A 19,413-nucleotide genomic window follows, 5' to 3' on the forward strand; every position below is an offset into this window, starting at 1 on the left:
AAATAAAAAATAAAAGTTGACTTCCCACCCAGCAGCTATGTTTCTCTTTCCTCCCTTACTCACTGCTCAATATAGCATACATTTCCTTATTCCATTCCATTTCAATACTTAAAATATTTTATCACTAATTCTTTTTCCCTTTCTTCATTTCCCATTGGCTGTACAGTGGCACCTTGGTTCTCAAACTTAATCGGTTCTGGGAGTCTGTTTGACTCCCAAAACCATCCAAAAACCAAGGTGCGGCTTCCCATTGGCTGCAGGAGCTTCCTGCACTCAAGTGGAAGCAATGTTGGACACATTTGGCTTCTGAAAAACATTTGCAAACCGGAACACTTACTTCCAGGTTTGCGGCGTACGGGAGCCAATTTGTTCAACAACCAAGCAGTTCAGGAACCAAGGTTGTTGTTGTTCAGTTGTTCAGTCGTGTCCGACTCTTCGTGACCCCATGGACCAGAGCATACCAGGCACGCCTATCCTCCACTGCCTCCTGCATGCCAGTCGCTTCAAGAACACTGTCCCACCATCTCATCCTCTGTCGTCCCCTTCTCCTTGCGCCCTCCATCTTTCCCAACATCAGGGTCTTTTCCAGGGAGTCTTCTCTTCTCATGAGGTGGCCAAAGTACTGGAGCCTCAACTTCAGGATCTGTCCTTCTAGTGAGCACTCAGGTTCGATTTCCTTGAGAATGGATAGGTTTGATCTTCTTGCAGTCCATGGGACTCTCAAGAGTCTCCTCCAGCACCATAATTCAAAAGCATCAATTCTTTGGCGATCAGTCTTCTTTATGGTCCAGATCTCACTTCCGTACATTACTACTGGGAAAACCATAGCTTTAACTATATGGACCTTTGTCGGCAAGGAACCAAGGTACCACTGTACATATTTAAATTCCTGCATAGACTTTTATTTTACTGTAACATATACCCAAAATGCCAAACTCTTCACTTTGTCAGCCCACAAAAATCACTGGTTATGCATCAGTATCTCACAAATACAACTTATCCCTCCTGGCATTTTACATGTGCACATGTCTGACTAGTGATGGTTAATAAGTTCTCTTCAGCCGCAGCATTCCATTCCAGCTTCACACACACAAACAATCCACAGGATCTCCCACTTCTCATTGTTATATAGCAAAAGAGTCATTGGTGACATCATATTCCCAGGCTTCAGCATCTGGTCTGTCTGTGTGAACCCTACCCTTGCCAAATACCAGGTGGGAGGGGGAGTGAACATTATTCCCATGAAAATACATTTAAAATTTTCCTTAATCCTCTCCCTTATACTCAGTCAGGTCCATATAAGCCATCTTCTATCCTTCACAATTTCAGATTATTTCTTCTTTACCAGGTATATCCAATTTTATAAAATTACAACAGCTTGGGATTTAAACACCGCTTCATACTCTCCCTCGCCAAATGCTTTGGTCCATCATCTCTAAATCCAGCTTTAGTTTCTGTTACATCTTTTGTTCCGTGAGCCTGTACAGGACAAGGACTAATCCCTTAAAAACATTTGTATTTAAATGACCCTTTCCTCCCCCTTTAGCCAGGCAGATTTTCACACACACCATCCAATGATTCATTTGCATACAGGATCCGTCAAATTTTAGCTGGCAAAGTTAATTTTCCGTATATTCAAGGTCCACTCTTGTTGAATTCTTACAATTCCATTGCTCTGTGGAGGGTAGTTGCAAAAAATCCTTAATAATAAAATTATACGAAGAAACCACCCACCCTCCTGTTTCCAATACCCCTCCCAGCAGAAACCAGCATCTTACCAAACCTTCAATTAACTGTCAGATAGTCCCCAGCAGCTTTGGTTAACATCATGTAGGCTTGGGCGCCTCTTCACTTTAGTCCAATTGTCTGAAATCAAAGGAGATTCACAGCAAACATGGTTGATGGAGGCTTTCTCAGAAATGGAGTCACACTAAAAGACAGAACCCTTCCCCTCCTTTCTCAGTGAAGTTTTCCAACTCCGTCCAAGACCAAAGCAGGCATTATAAGGTGTCTGCAGGTTCACGACACTCCCCAATTCCATCAGAAGGATTAAGGGGGATTCTAGCCCCCAACCCACCCCCAAATATCTTCATCCAAGGACACACATCCTGTGTCCTTCGGAGAACATCCTGTGTCTACTACTGGAAACTGAAGCCCTGTGTAATAACTTCTTGTGGGTGTAGGGTTAAAGGCAAACATATTCATAAACAGATGCATGTTATGACTCTAGCAAAAGATCCCAAGCCTCTTCATTGTGTGTGTGAATACATGTGAGAGCTGGACATGCATGTGATTTCAGACACATGCAGCAGTTCTAGTGGAGAATGTGGGCGGCAAGGGTGGCTAAAGGCATATTTAACCTCACATATGTTGGACTTTTAATGTTAAAATCCAAAATTTAGTTTGACAATTAAAAGGTGTCCCTGTGTTACTCTTCCCCCCCCAGCTGCCCCTGGCAAAGAAGCTCTTTGCAATAAGTCAGACCATAGTTTCCAAACCATTCGCAAAGGATAAATAAGTTTTAGTTCCAGAAAGTTTTAACTGATACATGCTTCCCTTTGGTTGGCAACTGTTGAAAAAATTATATTTGAAGGGTTATGCAAGCAAAGGTATAATAGGGCTTAAGGTCAGAATTTGAATTTGGTTGTTTCATGTGAGAATTTAGCCAGAATTTGAATTGTATGGTTGGAGAGCTTGAAGCCAAAACCAATTTATCCAAGTCATTGGCAGTGACATCTGTGGGCCCTTAACTTTATGTAACACTCACACCCTTCTCCAAATCATGCATGACTCTCTCCCCAGGTGTGATGTGAAGAAGGTATTCCAACACCTTGGCCGATGACTTGCACCTCACAGGTGTGGGCACGTAGTATGAAGAAATGTTAGGTGTGTACTCCATGGTCCTTGGAGACAAGGTCAACTTCTCTGCTGGGTCGCCAAATGACAAATGGGGTGGGGGGTGTCACTGATTTGTTTTTTGTTATTGTTTTGATCTGCGGATGAAGGGTGGTGCACAAATTTAATTATTAAATAGTAATAATAATAATAATAATATGAACACCGTAGCAATACTCACCCACCTACTAATTAGTTTCATATATTTAAATTTGTAAACAGCAACTGCTATGGTTTCTCCCCATTGGGAATTTGATGGGAAGTGAGATTGTCACTGCCAGTGAAGCTCATTCCGTATTTGAAGCACTGATATGGTTTCTCCCCACTGTGAATTCTTTGATGGGAAGTGAGAGTGCGACTGTGTCTAAAGCTCTTCCCACATTCCAAGCACAGATATGGTTTCTCTCCACTGTGAGTTCTTTGATGGGTAGTGAGAGATGATCTCTGACGGAAGCTCTTTCCACACTCCTGGCACTGAAAAGGTTTCTCCCCGGTATGAATTCTTTGATGGGCCGTGAGAGTTGTTCTGTGGCTGAAGCTCTTCCCACATTCCAAGCACTGATAGGGTTTCCCCGCTGTATGAATTATTTGATGGGAAGTGAGACTTTCCTTATGACTGAAACTCTTTCCACACTCTTGACACTGAAATGGTTTCTCTCTTCTGTGAGTTGTCTGGTGGTAAGTGAGAGTGCTGCTGTGATTGAAGCTCTTTCCACATTCCAAGCACTGATATGGTTTCTCCCCACTGTGAATTGTTTGATGGGAAGTGAGGGCGCTGCTCTGATGGAAGCTCTTCCCACATTGCAAGCACTGGTATGGTTTCTCCATGCTGTGAGTTCTTTGATGGACAGTGAGATTGCTGCTGTAACGGAAGCTCTTTCCACATTCCAAGCATTGATACGGTTTCTCCCCGCTGTGAGTTCTTTGATGGGCCATGAAATTAGCTCTGTGACTGAAGCTCTTTCCACATTCCATGCACTGATATGGTTTCTCTCCAGTATGAATTCTTTGATGGAAAGTCAGTGTTTCCTTCCGACTGAAACCCTTTCCACATTCCAAGCACTGATAGGGTTTCTCCTCACTGTGTGTTCTTTGGTGGGAAGCGAGACTTTCCTTCCGAGTGAAGCTCTTTCCACATTCCAAGCACTCATAAGGTTTCTCCCCTGTATGAATTCTTTGATGGGAAGTGAGATGGTTGCTCTTACTAAAGCTCTTTCCACACTCTTGGCATTCAAAGGGTTTCTCCCCAGTATGAATTCTTTGATGTAAATTGAGTTTTCCCTTCTGACCAAAGCTCTTTCCACATTCCAAGCACTGATAGGGCTTCTTCCCGGTATGAATTACTTGATGAGTAGTGAGAGCGGTGCTGTGACGGAAGCTCTTTCCACATTCCAAGCACTGGTAGGGTTTCTCCCCAGTATGAATTCGTTGATGGGAAGTGAGAGCAGAGCTCTTACTTAAGCTCTTTCCACATTCCAAGCACTGATAGGGCTTCTCCCCAGTATGAATTCTTTGATGGGAAGTGAGAGCGGTGGAGTGACGGAAGCTCTTTCCACATTCCAAGCACTGGTAGGGTTTCTCTCCGGTATGAATTCTTTGATGGGAAGTGAAAGTTGCGCACTGAGTGAAACTCTTTCCACATTCCAAGCACTGATAAGGTTTCTCCCCGGTATGAATTCTTTGATGGGAAGTGAGATTGCTGTTGTGACTGAAGCTCTTTCCACATTCCAAGCACTGGTAGGGTTTCTCCCCAGTGTGGACTCTGTTATGGGCTGTGAGAGTTCGTTTCCGACCAAAGCTCTTTCCACATTCTAAGCACTGATAGGATTTCTTCCCAATGGGATTTATTTGATGGGAAGTGGAATGTGAGCTCTGATGAAATCTGTCTCCACACTCCAAATATTTATGTGGCTTCTTCATTGTGTGGATTCCGCCATGGTCTCCCTTGATCATTTTTAATTTGTCATTGCCTACATTGAAGAGAAAAACAAATTAGAGTCACAGGAAGAAACTGAGTCCCCAGTTATTGAACAATGCTAACGAATGCTTGTGATTGAGGGAGAACTGACGAGAGTTCAGATGTGAGGTCTTCCTACAGAGTTCACTGCCTTTGTTGACTAGCATTCATGGACATATTTATGGGAATCTGGAATTTGAAAAGCCTGGCTCCTTTCTGGGTTGGATCTGACCCGATCATGGAATCTGCTTCATCTCAAAAGTCAGTAAGTTCTCTGACCAACTGAAAATGAACAGCAGCAAAAACATAAAACCTGACAATAGCTACTTCCACTTGTCTAACAATTCTGAAGCCTACATTTAAAAAGGATCGAGCAGTTCAAACGAGCCCAACTTTCTTCTGTAATGTTTTATTTGCAGTTTAATGTAGGTTGTAAACCGCTTTGATCCCCCCCTGAAAAATATAAAGTGATATAAAAATGAAATGAATGATAATAATAGTAACAACTGGAGGAAGAATAATCACAGACAAAACAGTAGGCAGCCCTCTATTTGAGGTGAGCTGTGGGGATGTTAGAATCTCACATGCTATAGTAGCCCTGTTAAGCTCCATCAAAATATTGGAGGTTTGTTACAAAGAGGTATGTATTGAATTTCAAAACAGACAATATGAACCAGCATATTGGAGCCTTACCAAGTGAGTCCATGATCCCACGATTCTCCTCCATGACTTCCTTATGTAAAGCTCTCTGGTCAGAATCCAGCAATGCCCATTCCTCATCTGTGAAACAAACAGCGACATCTTCAAAGCACACTGGACCCTAAAAGAAGGAAAATGTCCTCCACTTAGATAGCATAAAGATGATCTACTAGACATTGCTCTGTTGTTTTCTGCCTGTTGGTTCCCGCGTTGTTTTAATGGGATAGTTTTGCTGCACATTTGCAGCCTCTCCTGCGCTGTTCTTCAGGGGAAACTCCTAATGCCCTAAAGTGCACTTCAAGGGGTGAATGGGGACATGGGAAGGGGGAGACTAGAGGGGGAAAGCCCTGCTGTGCAACTGATTGGGGTGGATAGGTGAATCCTGGCCACTCTTTTTATGGTTTGTCCACTTCTTAGAAACCTTTTTTAGCATTCAATTATAACTTTATAAAGAAAATGGCAATGACTGAGGGATAATATAAGTGACATTTGGAAGTTGAGGTGAGGAAGCTGTTCCTTATTCTTAGTAAATAAACCTTCTCAAACGGCCTTTTTAGCCTTTGTTCAGGGCAGCTTTGACAGAAGCTTGGGCACAGGGGCACCTGGCTGCCCCACCCTCAGCCTCTCTCCCCACAATGCTCCTTCCCGCTACCTGATCTGGTTCCACAGCTGCCGCTTCCCCTCCGCTGCCATGAAAATATGGATGAGATTTCACTGATGTATTTCTGTCACCTGCGAGAGACAAAGGTAGGTGGGAAGCCAAGAGGGTCTGCTTCTTTTGGAGGTTAAGCAGTGCATCTCTAACTACATATGGGCCTTTGAAAAAGCCTCACCTACTGACTATATTCGGATGTTTGTACCTCTTTCATATTTTAGTAGTGTAAATATACCTTTCCCCTCCTGGAGGTCCTTAGCCCCAAGTGTCTTCCCCCAAAAGATTCAAATAACCCACTGCTATGTTTCAAAATCTACAGAATGTGACCCAACAGAGAAATAACTCATTGCTCCTTACCCAGTGGCCTCTCTCTGGTATCCAACAGAATCCTCTCTGCCTCAGAGGAATCCGTGCCCATTTTTGCAGACAGATATTTTCCCTGAAATCACAGAATGATAGAGTTGGGACTCCAAGGATCATCTAGTCCAACCCTCTGCAATGCAGGAACTCCCAACAAGGATTCCAAACAGAGAACTGGGAGAAGAGTTAGAAAAGGAACGGCAGAGGCAAAAACATTAGGGGTATCAGATAGCATTCCCTGGATGCTTTCCAAAAAAGGAGTGCCATTGGTCGAGAATTTGAGGACACTCTACCTCATGTTCAGAGCACCTTGGGAGTATTCAAAGTCTCACCTGCCGTTCTGCCTCCTTTCTCTCCGCTGCCTGACTCAAGAGGAAACCCTCGGCCAGGGCCACTGCCTGGGCACTGGTCTTCGCTCCACATTCCCTCACCCAGCTCTCCATCTCCGGTGGAAGGACAGCCAGGAACTGCTCCAAGATCACCAGGTCGAGCACCTCAGCTTTCGTGTGCCTTTCTGGCTTTAGCCATTGACGGTCAAAGTGGTAGAGTCGACTGCAAAACTCTCGGGGACCCTTGACCTCTTGGTAGCAGAACTGTTTGAACTGCTGGCTCTGCACATCAGAGCGAAGAGTGTGGTCCTCATCCAGAATCTGCACAGAGTTTTCCCGGAATCCCCTGCTGCTCCCCATTAGGATGAAATTCCCTCTTCCTCCTTCAGGGTCAGATGAATCTTGCTCATCCATCTGTGCTCCCAACAAACCTCTAAGGGATCAGAAATAATCTGCTTTTTCTTCCGCCAAGTTCTGTCTGTCCAAATTAGAGGTGCTAGAAAAGTCCTACAAAGCACAAACACATTGTTCTGTTATAAAATGGATACACTGACAGGAGAAGAAAAAATGTTTCCTCAGCAAGCGTGGATGAGCCTTGCAAGGAACCAGGCCTGGACTGTACCACGGCACTGACTTGAACTTTCTTTTCAAAGTTAAAAAGGGAGGAGGAGGAGGAGGAGAAGCCCCTATTTCTCCTAGTGCCTTCTCAGTAGTGGCACCCTCCCTGTGGAATGTCCTCCCTTCAGATGTCAAGGAGATAAAGAACTACGTAACTTTTAGAAGACATCTGAAGGCAGCCGTATATCTGGAAGTTTTTAATATTTGATGTTTTTATATATGCTGTAAACTTGCCAGAGTGGCTGGGGGAACCCAGCTAGATGGACGAGGTATAAATAAAAAAAGAAAAACCCTAGGAAAGTTACCATTCAAAATGTGCAGGCACCTCAAGGGATTTCTGTGAGATGAATCAGCCTGGTTGCTGCTTCCTTTCAGTGTTTTTAGTCAATGAATGAAGTCAAAACTGCAACTGATGAGTGAGGAAGTTGTACTGTCATTTTTGTCGAAGGGAAATTTCATACAGGAATAGAAATCATATATCGAACAGATGGAAAGCTCTTTAATCTGAATAGGCTGAAAGCAAAGAGTAAGATTACCGTAACTTCTGTCACAGAGCTTCAACATGCTCATGACAATGTATGTGTGTGCACACTCAGAGGATGACCTCTAAACCATCCTAAATACCTTTGCAGAAGCTTACAAAAAGCTTGGTCTATCGCTCAACATAAAAAAACACCAAAGTGCTGCACCAACAAGCGTAAAACAACCCCTCTGCAGTGCCACAAATCCAACTTGATGGTGTAATGTTGGGAAGTGTTAATCACTTCTCCTACCTGGACAGTTATCTTTCCACAAGGGACGACATTGATGCCGAAATCCAGCATCGCCTGAGCTCTGCAAGAGAAACCCAATTGAAGTGCAGAGTGTTTGAGCACAGGGACATTCATAGAGAAACCAAAATACTAGTTTGGGGTGTGTGTGTGTTTTTCCACCAAAATGCTTGTTTACAAAGCTACTGTACTACCAACCTTACTGTACGCTTGTGAAACATGAGCCACTTATAAAAGCCATCTCCAACTTCTCGAAAGATTCCATCAATGGTGTCTTGGAAAATTTTTACACATCACCTGGGAAGACAAGTGAACTAATGCCAGTGTACTGGAAGAAGGAACGATCACCAGTGACGAAGCAGTGATTCTTCAACATCAACTTTGTTGGACTGGTTATGTTGTGCGGATGCCTGATTATCGTCTTCCAAACCAACTACTCTATTCCAAACATAAAAATGGAAAGTGTAATGGTGGTGGTCAGCAAAAGAGGTTTAAAGACTCTCTCAAGGCAAATCTTTAAAAATGTAGTATATACACTGACAACTGGGAAACACTGGCCTGTGAGCGCTCCAGTTGGAGAACAGCCTTGACCAAAGGCGTATTGTACTTTGAAGAAAAATAAACTCAGGACGAAAGGGAGAAATGATCTAGGAGGAAGGCACCTTTGGCAAACCCTCACCAAAACCAACTCCCGCCCAGAAACCTACCGGTATGTCCCCACTGTGGAAGACGCGTAGAGCCAGAATTGGCCTCTGTTAAGAAAGGTTGAATATCAACAACCTCAGATATGCTGATGACACAACCTTGATGGCAGAAAGTGAGGAGGAATTAAAGAACCTTTTAATGAAGGTGAAAGAGGAGAGCGCAAAATATGGTCTGAAGCTCAACATCAAAAAAACTAAGATTATGGCCACTGGTCCCATCACCACCTGGCAAATAGAAGGGGAAGAAATGGAGGCAGTGAGAGATTTTACTTTCTTGGGCTCCATGATCACAGCAGATGGTGACAGCAGTCGCGAAATTAAAAGACGCTTGCTTCTTGGGAGGAAAGCAATGACAAACCTAGACAGCATCTTAAAAAGCAAAGACATCACCTTGCCGACAAAGGTCCGTATAGTTAAAGCTATGGTCTTCCCAGTAGTGATGTATGGAAGTGAGAGCTGGACCATAAAGAAGGCTGATCGCCGAAGAATTGATGCTTTTGAACTATGGTGCTGGAGGAGACTCTTGAGAGTCCCATGGACTGCAAGAAGATCAAACCTATCCATTCTCAAAGAAATCAGCCCTGAGTACTCACTAGAAGGACAGATCCTGAAGTTGAGGCTCCAGTACTTTGGCCACCTCATGAGAAGAGAAGACTCCCTAGAAAAGACCCTGATGTTGGGAAAGATGGAGGGCACAAGGAGAAGGGGACGACAGAGGATGAGATGGTTGGACAGTGTTCTCGAAGCTACCAACATGAGTTTGGCCAAACTGCGAGAGGCAGTGGAAGACAGGAGGGCCTGGCTTGCTCTGGTCCACGGGGTCACGGACACGACTGAAGGACAGCAATAATGTGTTCCTGAAGGCAATTTCACTTGGCTACGAGGGATCGCTAAAGAAAAGAAGAAGACCCCACAGCCTCTGCTCCTGGATTTGGAGCCCGTCCCCCGTCCCCGTCCCCCACCTCCAGGCACAAAGGCTCTTAATTCTCCCCAATGCTCCGCGAGGGACAAAAGGGAGGAATCTCACCAAGGACGCAGCTCTGCAATACACGGAGGCCACAGCCCCTCTTCCCTGGCAGGAAGTGACGCCCACCCTCATTTCCTGTCCTCTACTGGCGCCATTTCAGGAGAGACGGTGAGGGTGGGAAGAGGCGACGTGACGCCAAAGCACCATCTTGGAAGAGGGCGAGAAGCAGGCGGAAAAGCGAACACCGCCATCCTGGAAAATGATGGGGCGGGGGCGGGGGAAAGGTGGCGGAAAGAGTGGCCAATGGGCCGCCGCCATCTTTGACGAGGGCAGGGCCTCAAAGGGCGTCATCTTAGTAGAGGCACTCAGGGCGTGGGATTGTCGCAAGCAAGTGGGCGGAAGTGGGTCTGCCGCCATGCTGGACAAGGGCAAGTCGAGCGCCCGAAGGGGCCAACTTTGGCGAGGCCCTCAGGGGCGGGAAGCGCCGGGCGGTGTCGGCGGTTGTCTTTCTCCTCTGTAAGTGCTGCCTCCCTGGAGCTGGGGAGACGGGCTGGGGTTGGGGTCCCGGGGCTGCTTCCCCTTTCGGGCCGCGCAGAAGACCCCGGCGGAGCCCGAGGAGGGTGGCCATTTCGTGGCGCCTCCATTCCCTTCTCGTTCCTATTGCTTGGCCTTTGCTGCATTAGAGAGCCGTGGACGGCTGGGGGCGGGGGCCCTAGATCTGCTCCGGTTCCTTTGTGCTCTCCTTTAGTACTTTTAGGTTGGGGATCTCCCGGAGATTCCTCTCTCCCTGGATTCCGTTTCGGAAAACTGATCCCCTCGGAGTCTGTCCTTTCACCAAACTCAGGGGATGCACACAGCCACCACTATAGGATATATGAGATTGGGGCAGGATCCTGACCTACCAGTGGCCAAAAAATGCCTCGAATATAATCTGTTGTGGAAATGAATGATATTCCATTATAAATGCAAAGGGATGGGAGCATTTGCACTTACACGTGTCCACAAAACACCAACAGGAGCCCTTCTGTAAGTGGCCTTTGCAGCATAATAACTCAGTTAAATGGTAACCAAGTATCCGGATGCGCCTATTTACAATGGATATTTTCACTTAGCCCTGTTTCTCTATGAATCCACCAATTTCTTAGTCAAATATCACCAAGTAAAAGTGATCTAAGATAGGACAGAGAGCAAGACTGCAGCCATGTCTGACCCCTAGTCCAGGGGTTTTTAACTGTAGTAGTGTGCCATGGCACCCTGGAGTGCCTTGAATGATGGTCAGGGTGCCACAGGCAACTCTGGCCTCTGTCCCTCTTTCCTTCCTTTTTCCCACCTCTGATGCCCACTCATGTCTCTTTTTCCACCAGGACACTAAGGCTGGGGGCATCCTCCTCCCCCCGGGGGGGGGGGGTGGCAGCATGAGAAGACACCTCTCTTTGGGCTGGAGTGGTGGCTGCTGCCCAGAGGACTGCGAAGGAGATGGGAGAGGAGAGGAGCCTGAGGGAACAAAAAATGAGATTGTTAAACGCTGAGGGGCTGCCAGCTTTGCAGGCAAGGGCTTCTGAGGCTTGGAGTGTTTCCCTTCAGGGGAGCCACAGAAAGATTGTAGTTGGACAAGGGAGCCGTGGACTCAAAAAGGTTGAAAGCCTCTGGGCTAAGGGGCGACTTCTAAAGTCTTCAAAAGCACTTGCACACCTTTATTCTGGGGCCTCACCACCTTGCAGGTTGGTGGTGAGGATTCTGCTGCAACAGAAAAATAAAGATATTCCTTGCTTTCCATTGGTTCCTGCCTCCACTCTATCTCTATCTTCTCTGACAAATAGAACTTGGGGTTGGCTTTTATAGCCCCATTCCCCTTAATTTTTCCATATCAACTTCTAGGTAAGGGCCCATGCTTGGCATACTGAATACCCATGTTGTCCCGGACAGCATCTACCGGTAGAGGTGGCAATGTCCGCAGCATGCAATCCCGTGGGGCAGGCTGCCAGCAGGTGCAGACAATATTAATTGGCTTCATTTAAAGCTGCAGCCACAACAGATTCCAAGCAGCAACACAGGAGAAGAGGCTCGCTTCTGCTGGACTAGAATGTGGGGTGGGGGCGTCCACCCCAGTTGAGCCCTCCTATCTGCTTCCCACAGAAGAGCCTGGAAAGATGTGCAGCAGCAGCAGGACCCTGTGGCAAAAGGCCTCAATGGAAGCTTGGTTTGATTGTACAGTATTTCTGTGCTGTTTACCATTGCAGCTTACGAGCAATAAATAATGGGTGATGAAGCATAAGAAGAGCATAAGAAATACAGCATACATAATTCCCAAAATTTAACAAATCATTGATAAAACATTTACAATCCATAAAACCCTATTCACAAAGCAGCAACTAAAAACCTTCTCTCAGGCAGGAGATAGACTGCTCCTGGCCATGGGGGCACCACTTTCCTCTATCATAGTTGGCAGCTACGTCATAAAGATCTTAGGGTTGAATAAAATATTGGGGGGGGGGGTCTGGTAAGCACTGTCCCGCATAATCGATCACAGGGTGTGGTGCACGCACACTATTTGAATAGTAATGCCCATCAACTTGGGGGGCGGCCCCCCCAAAATGTGTTATTGGGGGGCCGCGGCCCCGTCGGGCCCTCGGAGTTGCCCCCTATGAAACATCCACTTCCGCGCGCCGGGCGAGGAGCTTTCGGGACAGTGACTCTGCTTGCAAGACTCTGCTTCCGGAAGTTCCTTCTCCGAGTTGTCAGATATCCTCCTGACTAGTTCTAAGCCCCCGGCCGTGGCGCAGAGCTATGACGTTTCAACAGGCGCCTTTCTCTCTCTCCCCCCCCTCAGAGGGCTTCCGGTCGAGCCCAGCGTCACTTCCGGGCGGTGAGGCGCGGCGGCGGCCATCTTGGGCGGCTGGAGGGCGGGGGAGGGAAGCGGCGGCGGCGGCGGGCCGGGCTTGCGGCCCCTCCTGCTCCTGCTGGTGCGGCGGTGGCGGCGGGCCGAGGCGGCGCCCATGGCCGGGCAGTTCGACGCGGAGGACCAGGCGAGCTGGTACTGGGGCCGCCTGAACCGGGTGGAGGCGGTGGGGCTCCTGCAGGGGCAGCGCCACGGCACCTTCCTGGTGCGGGACTCCAGCAGCATCCCCGGAGACTTCGTCCTCTCCGTCTCCGAGAGCTCCCGCGTCTCCCACTACATCGTCAACAGCCAAGGTGCGGCCTCGCCGCCTCCTCCGCCCCTTCGTGGGGGCCAGGGGCCTGCAGCTCCCGCGGGCGCCCAGGGAGGCCTTTTCGGGCGCCGCTGCCTTGGGCGGGGCCGGGGCTGCCCCAGCACGAGGCTGGTGAGGCAGACCGGAGCCTCCTCGGGGTCTGGCGGGCTAGGCCGCGCCTGCGTTTTGCCCGAGACGGGGTGGACCCCAGTCCTCGGGTAGCTGTATACTGGGAGAGAGGGAACTTTCGCCTTCCGGGCTCCGCCCTTCGCTCTTCTCTACGCCCCCCCCCCCAATTTTTTTGGGAGCGACCAGACGGTCCGCGAAAGGCTCCTGCCTCGTTCCAGCCAGCAATGTTTCTCATTCCTTCCTTTCTACTGTTGCGATTGGCACCGAACAGATAGGAGTGATAGGAAAAGGAATAATTTATTGGCCAAGTACATTTTCCAACATACTTGGAATTTTGCTTCTGATACATATGCGCTGCTCCTACGCTTGGCTTTTTATAATTGTTTCAAAGTTCCAGTGTCGTGTTTGTCGCTGCTTGCTAGGTTCACCTGCATCTGCTCTAAAGGCATGAAGCGCCTTTGAAATCTTTTGGAAGAGCAGCACTTGCGGAGTTTGCAATCAAGTGTTTGTTGACAGTGCTGTAAAACCTCTTGGCTTGGTTACTTTGGTGGTTGGGGCTCAGATTGTAACCTGTAAATTGAACGCACAACTTTATGCATGGAGGGGAGGCAGTTCATTCCATTATGGAGAGAAGATTGCCCAAGTGATGCTCGCTTTGAGAATGCAGGACAAGGCACATTTGTGTGGTGACCCTCCATAACACTGGAGAGTTTTTCTGTTTGCTTTTACAATGGGGTATTTTTACTACCTTAGTAAAAAAAAAGTGCTTTTAGATGGTTGCATATAAACTAAATATTTAGGACAGTCACAAATTGAATGGTTGATTGTACTGAAAGAAAGCTAATTACAGTCAGAGTTATCTGTTTGGCCATGCTCATAGTTTCTGGAGTAAGTAATCTGTAGTTTGCTTTCTCCCCTCCCACTCCCAGGGTCAAATAATCCTCCTAGGTTTCGAATAGGGGACCAAGAATTTGACTCCCTGCCAGCTTTACTGGAGTTCTACAAAATACACTACTTGGACACTACAACCTTGATAGAACCTGTTTCAAAATCCAAACATAACAGTGACGTGCAGCTGAGGCAGGAAGAGGTTGAGTATGTGCGCGCTCTCTTTGACTTTAATGGCAACGATGAGGAAGATCTTCCGTTTAAAAAAGGAGACATACTGAGAATCCGGGAAAAGCCTGAAGAGCAGTGGTGGAATGCAGAAGACAGCGAAGGCAAGCGAGGGATGATCCCTGTCCCATACGTCGAGAAGTATAGACCTGCCTCTGCTTCAGTATCTGCTCCGATTGGAGGTAACCAGGATAGTGCGCTCCCACAGCCACTGGGTGGGCCGGAGCCAGGTCCCTATGCCCAGCCCAGCATCAACACTCCGCTCCCCAACCTCCAGAATGGCCCCATTTTTGCCCGGGTTATCCAGAAGCGGGTCCCTAATGCCTACGACAAGACAGCCTTGGCTTTGGAGGTACATAATGGGCAAAATGTAGTGAAAAGAGATTGGTTCAAGCAATTTCTCTTTCAAATAGCCTTGCATCCTAAGAGGTTAAGAATCCTTTTGCTGTTAATCAAAAGTAGTTATGCTTTTCATGCGTTCTTTGTTTAAAATATATGAAAGGGGAGGTGAAGGCATACCATTAAGGGGCCAGTCCTGACCTTGCAGTAATATGTTGTCCTGTGTCCTTACGCATCTGCAGTGCTAAATGTAAATGGTGTTTCCATGTGCTCTGGCACTTGCCACGGTGCCCCGTGCGCTAGAAGTGGTCTAGTCATGCTGGCCAGATGACCTGGAAAAGCTGTCTGCAGACAAACACTGCCTCCCTCAGCCTGAAAGCAGAGATGAGTGCCATGCCCCATAGTCGAATTCAACTGGACTTAACCATCCAGGGGTCCTTTACAAAATGTGACACTGGTGTCTTTTGTTGGACCCTTGGGCAGGCAGGGTGTGCTTGCCTGCTGTCCCTAGTGCATCCGATTGCCACTTTTGTTTTTTCCTTAAAGGTTTAATTATGCTGAAATCTGGGAGCAGCCTATACGGAACTTTAGAATTGTGTCATTCTGTATGCTTGTGCATCCAAAAGAATGAGGATTCTGTGTTGTTCAGAGACAAGGGGACTCTCTACATCCACGCCGTTTTCTGAAAGGCCTTATTAGACACATTGCTTTGGCAAATAGATTGCCATGCCAAATATTGCAGATAGCACACTGCTATGCGGTTCAATAAGGTCTGCTGTCTCCTTAGAGGTTTATGCTTTCATACTACAGTGGTACCTCGGGTTACAAACGCTTCGGGTTACAGACTCCGCTAACCCGGAAGTAGTACCTTGGTTAAGAACTTTACCTCAGGATGAGAACAGAAATCGTACGGAGGCGGCAGCAGTGGGGGGGGGTATTAGCTAAAGTGGTACCTCAGGTTAAAAACAGTTTCAGGTTAAGAACCGACCTCCGGAATGAATTAAGTTCATAAACCAGAGGTACCACTGTATGCAGCATTTCCCTTATGTGATAAAACCCTAACTTCGGTTCTTCAAGAGCAAGAGGTTGGAGCAGTAAATGGCAAAGTAGACCTTCGTGGGGCAGCTGATTTGGGAGAGGCTCTTTGCTCAGTCTTTCAGGTGAAGGTGACTTGCAAGGCTTTGTCCTGCTTCCTGGGAGGAGTCTGATGGTAGAGACCCTGCCTGATGGGAGTGTTACTGTTTCCACTTCCTTAATATTATTGGGAGGCTACACTGTTTCCTTAGGCTCACCAGGTAGTTTTCATCCTGATCATATATTTGGCGCTAAATTCAAGCCCCACAGGGATCTTCAGTTCCTGCAGCAAGCGGGATTTGCCTTCTGCTCTTTGCATGTAGTTAATCATTCGACTGAGAGGTCCTTGATTTTATGAAAGCAATAAAATGGGCCAATTCAAACCTGAAACCTTTTGTGATTGTAGGCTGCCTGTTAAATGAGCTTTATTCCCCCCCCCCCCCAGTGACTTCACTTGCTTTTGAGCAGCACCTGAGATGGTGCAGCTTTGTGTTTTTTCATGCAAGCAGCTGTGCAGGCTGCACCAGGAAGGCCATTCTGTGGTCTTGAAAGTGCGAAGCCAAGAGTCTCCACTGATGTTTTGCTGGTTGTGTGTCTTAATTTCACTGCTTCCCATTCTCCTTGGTGCTTTTGGAAAGGGGTTCTTGGCTCAATATATTATTGTGACTGACTACTTTGACCAAATAATTGTGGCTTCTACTTGTCCAAGGAGTTGTTAACAGTGGTGCTTTCATTCCTGGCTGCAGGTCGGTGAGCTGGTCAAGGTCACCAAGATTAACATGAGTGGCCAGTGGGAAGGAGAGTGCAATGGCAAGAGAGGACACTTCCCGTTCACGCATGTCCGGCTGCTCGATCAACAGAATCCCGAGGAAGACTTCAGCTGAGTATGGCTCAACGGTTCTGCTTACAGATGGGAACAAACACACTGTGTTCCGCTGCAGCTGCCATAGACTGTTCCTAGATGCCAAAAGCAGTGTCGCTTCTGCAAGACACTGATATAGTTGAAATATCCCTGGGACCCGACACTTAAAAGAGGCTTGTGTTTTCAGGGTACGAAACTCAATGGCTTCTGTGCCAAAGTGGCACATAAGGATAGGTGAATCAGAGACATCACTTCCCCTCTCCCCTCCCCTCCCCCCTGCTGGAAGTAGGATTTGGCCACCTCAAGAGGGTTCTTGTGTATGGCTTTACCAGTCCCATTGCTTTGTCTGTAGGCAGCAAACCTGAATGGTTAAGTAGGAAGCTCACAACTTGCTAACCCAAGAAAATTCCTCTCTTTGGATTTGACCTGCAACTCCTGCATCATGACTACTTGTTGCATAATGAGTACAATTTGCACATTGCAGGCGACTTTTTAAACATACTATTTTGATACTGGGATAGCTGTTGCATAACTACCATCATTTGAATGGGTTAGCTATTGTATAACTATTCTACGTTTTGGCTATTCTCCAGAGTTCCCAAGAAGGGGGGGGGGGGTTTCAGAAATCAAATCTGCAGTACAGGCATAGCAAGTTACTGATTTAATTCCAGAAGTAGATATTAAAACCTAAAAAATTAGGTAGACTGTTTGGCCTTCCTCTAAGTGCAGAGAACTATGTTTGTTGCACTTTAATCACTAATATGGGTAACGATACAAGTTGCTGAATCTGTTACAGATCTGAGCACTACACTCCAGATGTAACCTTTGATGCGCTGCAGGAAGAAATGGAAGTGCCTCAAAGTTTTTGCATGCTTTTATTCATTCAGTATAGTAAGATAAGTATTGCCAGTGCTTTTTTTCCTTAAAAAAGATGTTTAGGGGTACTCTCGTTCCGTCTGAGACTCAGGAAATGAGGCCACCATTGGGGGTAGCAACGGAACTGACGATTCACCGTGCTAGAGAAGAAACAAATATTTTTTATTAAGAAATTGTTTCTTCTCCCGTTCGATTCACAAAATGTTTAGGGGCGTGCGTACCCCTGTGTCCCCCCAGAAAATAGGCACTGAATATTGCCATCAGAAATCAAAATGCCAAGAGCTTTTTTAAAAAAACCTGCTATTTAGGTCTGTTTGTTTCCATTTGTAAAGCATTCAAATGATGGCTCCATGAAGATCTTATTTTTAATAAACTAATGGAAATACTTAAATGCTTTGGGATTGATTCTAATACATTCATAATTCACAAAATTAATTTTTATCCCTTCACTTTTTCACTACTTAAACATCCAACGTTTGTGCTAATATTTCCCAGGCTGCTTTCCCCACAAATCCTTTTTAAAACAATCCAACAATCCACCCAGATGCAGCAATTCCTCATTTGCTTTTTGGCCAAAATGTGCAAAACAATAGACTTGTGACCAGAATAGGCAGCAATTGTAAAGGCGGCTTTTCTTCTTAAAGGATAAAGAACTGAAATGTCCTTTGGATGCTCCCATATAAGTGTTTTGTTACACGTTGCAGTGGAGTAGCTGGATCCCAGTATGGAGACCATGTGCAGAATATACCAGGCCCTTGGAGCTGGAACACTGCAGTGGTCATGTTAGTTCTTCACTTCTGCTTAAGTGCAATTGCTTTATGTTGAAAGGGCAGTGCCTACAGAGTCATGCAAATTGGCTGTAGATGTGTGACGGCACCAGACAGGTTTTAGCAAAATGCTCTTGCTGATCGATAATTCAGGTTGGCAGGTAATATTCCTTCTGATGGTGCTGGTTGCCTGTTTTATCTAGATCATGCTTCCAAATTCTTGGGCAAGCCGTGAACACAATCAGTTGCCTTCACGAACCTTCTTGGATTTCTATGGGGAACGCAGATTATTATTATTTAATTCTGCTCCTTAACTGGAATTTGATAGTTGAGACCTGCCTGACTGTCTCTATGAAGTTGACCAATTCCTCAGCAAACTCCTCCTTTTTCTTTTTACAGCATTTCCTGTAAGATAACATAACTCCTTATTAAACAGCTACATGCTACAATCTTAAAATCCATAGACCTTTATTTGCTTTTGTTGATTTTCGTAGTTCCTCTTTCACACTTAAATTTTGTCATGGAACTGTATTTTACAGAGAAATGCAATATTTTCAATTAAACCTTGATGTGCTGCATTTTTAAATAAAAAATACAGGCATTACAGTCCATTTCAGTTTGGAATTGATCAGCTTGGCAGAAGGAAGGGAGCCAGCTTTTGTCCTCCGAGTGTTGCTGGCATTCAGTTCCAGTCAAGCCCAGCAAACCCACCCAGTGGTGCAGAGGTGATGGGAGTGGTCATCCAACAACATCTGGAAGACCCCCACCCACCCCTTCTCTTAAGTTGTGTGGGGAAAGTCCCTGTGTTTAAGAATGCAACAGTGATTGAGAAGGAACAGAAAAACAAACTTCGATTTGCTACAATGTTTGTGCTGAGTAAGGCTGGAAAGGCAGGAAATCATGGATGACATTAAACTGCACAACACCGGAGGCTACTTTTTCCTTGCCACAGAGAAGCTCCTTCCTTCCTAGTTACTCCTAGAGATTTAAGACCGCATCAGTTGGTCAGTGTTGGGTGGTTAACTTGTGCTACAGCTAGTGTAACTCATAAAGGTTTCTTAACTACAGCACCACAATCGGCTGCCCTGTCTTCATTCTCTTTGGTGCA

General features: G+C 46.4%; 2 protein-coding genes across 3 annotated transcripts; one reads left to right on the forward strand and one right to left on the reverse strand.

The window, feature by feature from the left end:
• Positions 1-3,459: 3,459 nt before the first annotated feature.
• Positions 3,460-7,559, reverse strand: LOC117059791 (zinc finger protein 883-like; the record flags this gene model as incomplete). Its single annotated transcript, XM_033171620.1, has 5 exons — positions 6,899-7,559; positions 6,564-6,645; positions 6,204-6,283; positions 5,546-5,672; positions 3,460-4,865 (listed from the first exon to the last, which is right to left on the reverse strand). Coding segments are annotated over exons 1-5 (2,106 nt in total), but the record flags the coding sequence as incomplete, so codon positions are not given.
• A 5,330-nt stretch (positions 7,560-12,889) lies between these two features.
• On the forward strand, positions 12,890-17,592 carry CRK (CRK proto-oncogene, adaptor protein). Of its 2 annotated transcripts, none has more exons than XM_033171622.1 (3): positions 12,890-13,146; positions 14,201-14,569; positions 16,547-16,689. In XM_033171622.1, exons 1-3 carry the CDS (start codon positions 12,951-12,953, stop codon positions 16,552-16,554), a joined length of 573 nt encoding a protein of 190 aa, XP_033027513.1. In that variant the 5' UTR covers positions 12,890-12,950; the 3' UTR covers positions 16,555-16,689. The 2 variants fall into 2 exon arrangements, with proteins under 2 accessions (XP_033027513.1, XP_033027512.1); XM_033171621.1 differs by having other exon boundaries at positions 12,895-13,146; positions 14,201-14,739; positions 16,547-17,592.
• The last annotated feature ends 1,821 nt before the right edge of the window (positions 17,593-19,413 follow it).

Source organism: Lacerta agilis, chromosome 15 (genome assembly GCF_009819535.1).
Source record: "Lacerta agilis isolate rLacAgi1 chromosome 15, rLacAgi1.pri, whole genome shotgun sequence".
NCBI lineage: Eukaryota > Metazoa > Chordata > Lepidosauria > Squamata > Lacertidae > Lacerta > Lacerta agilis.

Excerpts from the sequence above, each read along its gene's own strand:
- CRK (XM_033171621.1), top strand. The coding sequence starts at position 12,951 with ATGGCCGGGCAGTTCGACGCGGAGGACCAGGCGAGCTGGTACTGGGGC. Across the intron at positions 13,147-14,200 it reads CTACATCGTCAACAGCCAAG|GGTCAAATAATCCTCCTAGG; the intron begins GTGCGGCCTCGC and ends TCCCACTCCCAG. Across the intron at positions 14,740-16,546 it reads AGACAGCCTTGGCTTTGGAG|GTCGGTGAGCTGGTCAAGGT; the intron begins GTACATAATGGG and ends TCCTGGCTGCAG.